Source organism: Oryzias melastigma, linkage group LG16, assembly GCF_002922805.2.
Source record: "Oryzias melastigma strain HK-1 linkage group LG16, ASM292280v2, whole genome shotgun sequence".
Classification (NCBI taxonomy): Eukaryota; Metazoa; Chordata; class Actinopteri; order Beloniformes; family Adrianichthyidae; genus Oryzias; species Oryzias melastigma.
Genome location: NC_050527.1, coordinates 15,360,411 through 15,370,854, shown reverse-complemented (window position 1 = coordinate 15,370,854; position 10,444 = coordinate 15,360,411). Strand labels below are relative to the sequence as shown.

At 37.0% G+C, this 10,444-nt stretch overlaps 1 protein-coding gene across 2 annotated transcripts in view; it reads left to right on the top strand.

The window, feature by feature from the left end:
* The window catches only part of cdkal1 (CDK5 regulatory subunit associated protein 1-like 1), a 251,564-nt gene that overhangs the window by 65,082 nt on the left and 176,038 nt on the right, over positions 1 to 10,444 (top strand). For both annotated transcript variants that reach the window (XM_024268289.2, XM_036215988.1), the window contains exons 5-6: positions 1,042 to 1,138; positions 4,133 to 4,181. In XM_024268289.2, the coding sequence (XP_024124057.1) occupies positions 1,042 to 1,138; positions 4,133 to 4,181 (146 nt within the window). The remainder of the gene's footprint in view (positions 1 to 1,041; positions 1,139 to 4,132; positions 4,182 to 10,444) is intronic.

Sequence of the window (10,444 nt, the reverse complement as noted above, 5' to 3'; positions counted from 1 at the left end):
AAAAATCCACAACACTAAATCAGGGTCAGACACGTGGATGGGATCATCAAAAAATAAACTAGAGCAGTCAGAGTCCAGGCGAGGGTCGGGGCAGGTGACAGGCTATCAGAGATAAAGCAGGGCCAAATAAAAAAGATCAGGTCCAGATGGAAACGCTCAGTAATTCAGGTAGAGTGGCAGAAACAATACTTCGCACTGAGTGAGGCTCTGTGCAGTGCTTAGGTGTCCTTTGTGTGATTGGCAAATGAGAGTCAGCTGGACGGCATCAAGGAAGTGTGCGCTGGGGTTGCTGGGAGATGTAGTGTGTTCAGTATTGTGGCGACAGCTCCCACCAGTGACCAGAAGGGGGAAACCGAACTCGCACTCCTTTCAATTTCATCCTGAAAGGAAAATCTTATTTACAGAATAGATAACTATAAAAGAGTAAATACTACTATAACTGTATTTAGTTTCTTGAAACATTGGAGAAAATTAGCTCAACATGCAAACAATTATTCAGATAATCGTAGCACAAAGAACATGCGATCAAGTCAACTGAACTCTTTGTATTACTTTAAATGACTAAATCCATTGAATTCTTCATCCTCTGTCATGTGTTGTTAGTGGAAAAATAACAAACACATGGGCCTATTTTTTTTTTTTTTAAATCTCATACAAGTTGCACCCTCGGCCAAATAATTCAAAAAGCAACTGACACCCTAAAAAATACACCAATAAGTTAAAGTTTACTTAACAAACAACAAAGAAAACTCATATAAGCAATTATCTCTCTCAAAAATACAAGGATTTTGAAAATAGGTCAAATAAGTTTTATGATCAGTATTTCTATTTGTATTTAAGTATCAATCAAAATTGATAAAATCATTATGTTTAAACTAAACTAAATCTATTCTTATGTTTCAACCTAAATCTGTCTTGTGAATCTAAAAGTAAATTTATTAAAAAAAAATCTGATGCGTATATCACATGAACTTCTCAACTGGTTTTTGTTTGATTTTGTTTAGGGCTTCATTTTTTTTCTTTGTATATTTTTTTCTGCAGGAAAGCTCAAGAACAGGACAAAAAAGTGGTTGTTGCTGGATGTGTTCCCCAAGCTCAGCCACGAATGGATTACCTCAAAGGCCTCAGCATCATCGGGGTAAATTCTGTTTTTCTTTGGTAACAAGCTGATGTAAAACTGGGCTATAGCTTAAACCAAGACCTTACATCTGTTCAGAAATGTTTTTATTTACTTACCGAGGAACTACAGGGACAGGGATTTGTTGTAGACCAGAACAATAATAGAAATCTGCTTGAGAAGCATTAGTGGCAAGATTGTTTTTCTCAAACAAATGAATTTCGATTTGTAGTTACACATTAATTAACAGCTACAGTGTCTTTCAGACACATTTTTTTTTGTTCCTACAGTTTTTTTGTCCATTTAGGAATATTTTCATAAAAAAAGATTTGAAAAATCTTTTATTGTGTTAACTGTAGAGGCAGCTATGAAAAAAACATAATTCTGAGTTAATATAATAGTGAGGGAAAACTACAAATGAGCTAAAGTCTTTCACATCAGGAAGTTTAGCATATTAGGCTAATCAAGGACATACAAAGTAAATAAAAGAAAAAGACGTAAGTGAGGGAAAAATGAGAATCTTTCATGCAGTCATATGTAATGCAGGCTAAATACAAAGTCAGACAAACGTATACATATATAATCCTATCACACAGCGCAGACATCTCTGCCCCTGAACCGCCAATAGCAAGGTCAGGTAATATAAAAACCACTAAAATGTTTGTAGCGTTAGATTTTAAGGTCACCTGCCTTGCTAACTTTTCTTGAGCTCCCAAAAGCTTATTTTATATTAATCTAATTAAACTGATGGAGTCTGGCATGCTGGTCCGAGCAGTGCCTTTGAAAGGAACCCCTCCCTCGTTAAAGAGACCATCACCGCACAAGCATGAATGTGGATGTGTCTGTGCGTGCCTGAGCACACAATCACAAAAAGGAGGGAAAAAAATACACACAAGTCTGTGGGAATGTGGAAATGCCTCTTGTATTCCCTCTGGAGTTTCAATCAACTACATAATGGCTGTGGCAGTTGGTGGTTTATGCAAATGAGATGCAAATGACTACTTGAGAATTTGTATATAGTGATTGCAGTAACGGCTAGGTGAGGGATTTACTCGGAAAAAGCTTTTCCATTCTGCATCTATTCTTTAATTGGTCTTTGTGCGGCAGCTTTGTGTGTTGGTTTGGTTTCCATTTTCCTGCTCAAAGCCGCACTGAAATGGATCACAGTTTGCTTTGTGTAAGGTACACAGGCAGTCACGCAAGCCTGCACCATTCCTCCTCTTTGAACTGGACTTGTCACATCCTGTATCTGACACACATCACACAACACCGTGACGCACACAAACACACAGTTTGGCCTAAGTAATGTGAGGCAGTGCACAAGCTATAACATACAAACATCTATGTTCTTTTATAAGCATGGAATTGGGCATTTCTGTTTGACATGTGCATATTTTTACACCCATAGTTTTAGTTTGCTCTGTATTTATGGATTAATCTGAAGATCTAGCTCAGATATTTAGATGTCTTTTAAGAAATGAATACAAAGCAACAAAAAATATTTATTTGATGAGAAAAAGAAGATTTTTCCTTTAAAAAATATTTTCCTCCTTTCTTCTCTTACTATTTAAAGTTTATAATTCTCTAAAAATATGACTTTTTTCATCATATTGTGCGTTTTTACAATTAAATATAACAAAAACGAAAGCTGGTTTGAAAAGAGTTCAAAATGTGTTCCTGCGTGCAGTTCTGATGGATCCAGACTATTTCACAGAAGAAAAAAGGTTTTATTTCAGTGTTTGACATATGTGCAGCTGAAGCCTGCAAAGCGCTTTGTGCATCCATGTGAGCGGGCTTGTAAAGCGGTCTCACCGTTACGGGTAATGGAGCTACAGGAGTTAAAGCATCAACCCAGGAGAGTTAAAAAAAACGACATGACAAAAGCTGGAGTAGAGCTGTATTTCTTTACCCAACATGTTTATGTTCATTTCTTTTTTCTTTGTGCGTCTTTCTTGTTTATTCCTTAAAAAACAACCTTGTTTAGTTTTCCAACCTCCCTTATTTTTTTTCCTTGTGGTTAACATGTACAATGCCATTCTACACTGTCTATACCACTCAGTCAGGTGTCTCCAAATTCTGAGGCACATCTGATCCAGGTAATCATGAGACCTGGAAAACAGGCAAGGTGGTAGATCTCGAGGATCAGGAATGAGCATCCCTGATCTAGACTGATAACGGTGTTTCTAACTGACATGCTTTATCAAATGACTATGTTTAAAGTTTTATTGAAATGCCAAAAAAAACTTTCACACTTCAGAAGAAAATTTTGCAGATGCATTGCAGTTCAGCTTCTCCACCATACTAGCAGAAAATCACATGATTTCAAATTATTGATTTTCTTAAATAAATACTCTTAAATTCAAATTCATTCAATTTTGTATTCCATTTTTGACTATATTTAAAGCAAATTGTGTTTTTACAACTTATTTATATTAACTGAACTTCAGTCTTATTTTTTTCATAGATGAAAAACACTCAATAACTTTATTTTGAAAATGAGGAACTTCACCGACACCTTACTTTGAAGATTTATTTACCTCCCGTGACAGTGTTGCATGCAGTTTGTTTGGTTTATAAGCTTAAAATCCAACATTATTCTGTGAGTTTAGAGTGATAATTACATTGCCTGAATTGTATTTTTACTATACGCTACAATACTTATGAAGATCGTGCATCAGTGATCTCAAACGTCAAAAATATTCGTTCTTGAATTTTCAGTAAAAAAAAGCGAATATCCGAGCATTCGAACACACGTTACAGCCCTAGTGTTAAAACTCTTTGTAGGCTTTAGGAAGCCCCTCATCTTTACTAAAGAAAGCTTAATGTGATGACTCTATTTAGCGTTTGTTTGCCATTTTACTTCTTGTGTATTCCCTTTGCATTTATTTATGTGCTTAGCTTGTATAAACTTGGATCAGTGTGTGTGTCTTTGCAGATGGTCAATAGCTTGTGTTTGATTGTGTGGACTTGGTCTGCAGCATCAATAAGCTTTTCCCGTGTGCCTCTGCATTTCAGGTCCAACAGATTGATCGAGTGGTGGAAGTAGTGGACGAGGCAGTTAAAGGTATTTCAACTCACACATGTGCACGCGCTAACAAGTGTCAGCGTGTGCGAGTGCCAGTGAGCAGTGAGACATTAATGAATCATTGTTTTCTTGGTGGTTGAATGCAAGCTTACGTTTTTGAGTTTGTACTTGAGACACAGCTCCTCACAGGGTTGTGTTTGTTTAGAAGTGAGGCAGGTCTGATGACAGCTTTTACTCAGAAAATGTATTCATTCAACCAAATGCTAACAGACTGAACTGGATTTTAAAATTGTGCGATATTTGGGGATATGGTCTACATATGCAGAAGATTGTTTTCCCTATGTATATTATAAGGCCTTTGTGATGGATATAGCCCTTGTTATGATTAAGTTGGCCCACATAATAGTATCCGATCCCTAATAAAGCTATCCTAGGTGGACCCCTCGATCACTTCAAATCCCAGAATGCACTGCTAATGTGTTTGTGTATCAACTGCCTGTCCAAAGCCAGTACGTTCTTACCTCTTTGATGAAGATAAACAAATCTTCACACAGGGGTCAACCTACTGATGAACACCTTCATTCAGTCCTCAGGATTTCCTCATGTTTAAGATAAGACACAAAGTATCTCAGACCAGTGAGAATCCAAGCATAGTTGATTTTTAATTCATGTTTTGTTTTTTTAATGCTGCTACAGGACATTTTAGCCTCGTTTCCACTGAGCCGTCCAGTCCGGTACGTTTCGGTCCAGTTAATTCTGGGGACGGTTTCTGCTCAGCTTCCACTGAGCGGTTTGTTTTGATTGGTGCATGTGTGGTGTAGACCGCTAGCTTGTCATTGTGTTATTGTACTGCATTGACTAGAAAAGCAACGACAATGGAGGTCATCCAGCAGCTCGACTTTTTCTTGCTTTACTTTTTGTACATCGTGTATATCAGGAATTTAATGTTGTTTGAAAGAAGATTGAGGGCGGCTGAGAAGAATACGACTGTAAAGAGGAAAGCAGAATCGCTAGCTTAGCGCTATAGTGGTGCTTTCTAATGTCGTCATGACTTTCTGACAATCAACGGGTGGCTACAGCGACTCCACCCCAACCGTTTGATTCTGTTCTATATTTCTATGAACCTACAATTGATGGGAGCTCTCAAGAGGTACAGTTTGGTACTGTTTACTGGGTCCATTTTACAATGGAAATGCTCAAAATATTGTATCGAACTGGACCGGACCATACTGCTCATTGGAAACAGGGGTTTTGATTCTTTTCAAAGAGATCTGGTTTTGTCTCTTCTTGGTCTGTAAGAAAAATAAATCCAGAAAAACAATAGAAAAAGCTTTATCAAGTGCATCCGATTTTCCTAGTATTTTTTTGTTTAATATATTTTAAGCTTTGTCAGTTCCACTGTCAAGTGTCAACTAGTGTGCAGCACAAAGTGACAAACCTAGCTCCATTTAAGAAAATTGATAAAAACTTAATTTCTTGTTGCTACAGACACTTCATTTTTTTTTAAAACCGGTATTGTATTTCTTAGGCCTTAAGGCGCACTGGATTATAAGGCTAATTAAGAAAAACAAGAAGGGCAGGTAAAGTGGGTATGCTACACTACCCAGAATTCTTTGAGAAACCAAGAGGTAGATGATTGGTCAAAGGATTTGATAGGAAGTTTTATTGCATTATTTCATGTTTCCCTCTTATATCTGCAATAAGCAGCCTTTGCAGAGATTACAACTTGATAGATAAGTCAAACTTTATCAATTTACAAGTTTTTTAGAATCACTAAACTAGTCCGAGCTTCAATATGTACAATTTACTTAAACTTTGGTCTATGTTATTTGAGTCCCTATAATTGATTGGTATTTGGGTGGACTCAAAACTCTCACTGTCCTTTGTCCCATCCTATTGCTCATTTTGTGAAATAATGTTGAGGTGGGTGGAGTTAACTCAGGTCAATTTCGACATCCAACTTAAGGCTTTGTTTTTCTGTTCAGAATTCTGTGGGATAAGTCAGAGATTATCCAGAAATATATGCAAGTCTCGTGACTAAACAGCACTTCACATTTCAATGTTAGTCAGAATCTAAAGCAAAAATATAAAAATAGAACTTTTAGAATTTCAGAAAACAACATTATTTTTTGTAAGAGTTGTGGCCTTTGTTACACATTTGATTTTTTACTATAATTATCTTTCATAAAATATGCATTGCTTCTATTCAGTATTTTCACTAAAATCATGTTTTATCACAAGACAAATTCTGGTGTTTACCAGTGATTTAAATAAATCTCTATGTACAATCTATTGATGTTCTTTAGTGTCCCAGTCTATAACTTTTAAAAAAATGTGATTGGTTTTATTAAATCTATTAAAGACATAAAAATCTAATTCATCTGATTCTGGTTCACCTGATTCATTTGAATCAGGCATATCTGTGAATGACAACGCCATCTTCACCATCCTGACCTGACACAATATCCACAACTGACAAAATTATTATAGTCTTTTGTCCTGGTGTATTTATTGACTATAGCCTCGTCTTGATTTTGTTTAGCTATTGTTTACTAAAGACTTTAATTTCGTAAACTGCTTTGCCATTTGATTAATCATAAAATGAAGACAAAATTTAGACATAAAAATCTAATATTGTTCAGGCTTTAGCTGCATGCACATCTGAATCTGGAGCTAGATAAATGACTGAGGTCCGAAATGAGACGATGAAGATGTGACAGAAAAGCTTACAGACTCTTTCAGCTTCTTCAATCCCCATCCACCTTGTCCTTGAAGAACTTAAATACACATGAACTATATTTTTCTGCTAGTTTTTCCTTCAGCTTTCTCCTGTAGATCTCTGCTCTTTTATGTCCTGTTTGCATAGCCTTTTTGTGGAGTCTTTGTAGAACATTTCACTCCTTCTCTGAGCTGCCTTGAGGTAAGAAACTGGTAACTAAAGCTTTCCTGGACTCTTATCAGAGACTCAATGCTTTCTTCTTTTACCTCAGAAGCTTCTTTACAACGTTGCTGGTTATTTTGTTTCCTGAACAGAAATTGAAAAATGGTTTGTTGCATACTTTGACATGTATATCATCTCCATGTGGCTTACATGTTTGTGGCTTCAAACTAAGTCTTTTTTTAATCCTATCTCATCCTCACACTCTTCTTTCTGAGATGGCAAGTATCAGGCTATGTTAACAGTTGTGGAGGATCAGTATTTGCAATGAATGCTTTATTTTTTTCCCTCTAGTTCTTTGAGTTTATGATCAACAGTAGCTCCATAGAAATCTCCAGAGATCCACCTGAAGCCTTTGGGCTGCTGTTAATGATTTGGGGAAACTGATTTCACATGCAGCGTTGGCAGTTGCTGTTCTGGTAAATGAATAGAAACTCCCAGCCAGCTTCTCAGGACATTCCGATTTACTCTATTGTATTTCATTCCCAGATTTTACAGAATTAAAAATAAGAATTAGATACAGTAGACAATGCACAAACGATTAGTGCACTCTTGATTTGTGTTTTTAGAGGTTTACTCTGCATTTAAACAACCCTTGTGTTTTTATTGGAGAGCAGAGCGGCAGTAGTTCATTAGAAATTGTTAGATGTGGGCGGGTCTATTGGTGTGGAAGTAGCCCCCACCGACTTCTCATCATCCCTTTGTTTACACACTCTCCCACTAGCTTACAGCTTCTCACAACCTAACAGTGATGGTACAACAAAAGTTGTGATTAATATTGAAGCTATCTAGCCACACAGTTTTGAGCCAGATTGCCAGCTCACATGAGGAAAACAAAGATGTTTATGGATCTATTTTTCTTCAAGTGGATGTATCAGAATGGAGCAAAGCAGGGAGACTTTGACCCGCCCATTTCAGTTACTGCATCACAATTGAGTTTTTTACCACGTAAGGAAATATATGAAAAACACAGTTTTCATTGGAGTGGGTCAGGTTACTGGACCAATCCACATATTTTCTGATTTCTGAAGTGTCATTTACGATGGTGTGTAGCAGGCTCAGGGAAGAACAAGTGAAGCAGTGCAGGATTATACATGGAGCCCTCGTCAAAATGCTGCCTGTAAAGCCTGTGAAACTTCTGCTGAACTTCACAGCTATATTCTAGTTCAGCGGAATTTGATGCAAGCAAACTTTTCTAGTGAGAATGATTCAGGTACTTTCTTTTGGAGTATATCGCGATACGTATCATATCGTGAGACATGTTTCAGGATATGTATCGTAATGCCAGACTCTGGCCAATGCACACACCTAGTCCTAAAATGACAACCTAAAGCCAGTCCAATGATGATGAACTCAGTATTTACACAGTAACTGACTGTGTTGAAGCCTACCCGTTTACCTGCTAGCAGTGAATTTTGAGAGGTCTTCCCTGTTTGTGAAGGTTCCTGACAGACTGACATGGCGGTGATTTGGTCATCCATTTAAATCATTAGTACAAGACTGCACTTAGCTGTTTAATGAAGGTCAGACAGAGTTTACAGTGTGTGAGTGTCAAGCTGTCATGTATCCCCAGCTGTTCTCTAATGGAGAGTGGACTGAGTTTACACTGCTCCTGTGAGTCTATGACTAACCGCTTTGCACTGCAGGCCTCGTTTTAATGAAGGACAGCTGAACTGAGGTTTAATTTTACAATGTGCCCTCTACTCCTACATTCTCTAGCTTTACTTGTCTCATTTGCACAAATAGATTACAACTTTTCCCTTCACTTAATCACATTTTTCTCTTTCTTTATTTTATTATTTTACTTTTTTGCCAATATTTTTGCAGCCACATCCCATGTTTTTGCCCCCCTTTTTTTTACCTCCTACTGGCCTGTTCCCTCCCTGTCTTTTCCCACTATTGCCCCCTCCACAGAAACCAATTTCCCAAGTATCATTACAGTTTTTATGACCTCATATAAACTGAGAGCTGTTATTTTGTCTCGGAGGCCTGAGCATAAACCTTTAAGATAGAGGATTTGCCTTTCTTAATGGACACTAAAATACTTACTTCAATGAACTGCTAATAGTTGCAGCCTTTAGCTGTGCCAAAATTGCTTGCAGGTCTGTTTTCCACATGACAAGAACAAGAGCGTGCTGTGGCAAACTCTGCAAGACTTTCCATCCTGCTTTAGATTGAGGTTTACGTCTGTCACTTTTCAACAAACACCTGAATGCATTAAATCTGTCCTTAAAAATGTTGCATGTACTTACATGAAGCTCGAGTTATTACCTACATGACAAAGAATGCTGTTATCTTTCAGCTTGGACGATGGGATGGGAATTTCCCCTTAATCTATACAGTTCAACTCACCGCAATTACTCTTGCTCCTTCCAGTGGTGCTTACCATTTAACAGTGTCTGTGATTTACTGGTTGGTAGTGCTACTGTCGTAACAAGCAGTTTATCCAGATCAATTTTTTTAACGCCATGCCAGGAGCTAATTTAATGCCCAACAGCGTTCATAGCTTTTGTGTTTCCAAGCCCACTGGTAGATCTATAAACTGACAAACTTTAAATCAACTTTTTTTTCCAAGGACGTTCATCCAGGTTATTCTTATTCTAACAAATGTACACCGAACCAAAGATATGTAAGAATTTAAGAATTTCATACATTTTCACACTTTTAATCAGCTGCAATTGTATTCTGCAGTCATGTTTTTTAAGGCCTGTTCACTCTTACAAATACCTTCCTCTTTTTTCATGGCAGGAGTGTTTTGATATCCTTCTTTCTATTAGCCTCCAAATATTTATCATCTCTTCAATGAGAGCACAGCCTTGGATAAAATATGTTCCCTTTTTTTTATTCTTTTGTCCTTCAGAGATACTTTAGTTAGTGTGCATCTCATCCAAACAAGGGCAGGAAAAGGTTTGTAGCTGCAGATGAGAGGCTATGGATTCCACCTGACCCTATGACCCTCATTTCCCCAGAATAAACACGCTGTTTGCATCTGAAATGTAGGGATGTTGCTGCACAGAGACTAGCAAGAGGAAGGAACAAAATGACATATTTTAGAACATTTTTGTAACTATTAAATTTTGTGGCGATTCGTGTTATATAAATATGAGGTAATCTTTATCAGAACAGATAAAAAAACTGTACAATGTGTTAAAAAGGTAAATGATTTAATCCTACAATGCACAATGTTTTTATGAAACTAAAAAATGTTTTGGTTTGTTTAAAGCTAGGCAATCCATCAGAACATTATGAAGCTGCTGTCCAACATGATATGAAATTACAGGGTAGTTCAATTTTCATAATAATTGTCATATTTTCTATTAATTAGGAGTTTAACGATTCATTTTTACAATGATTCAATTCATAT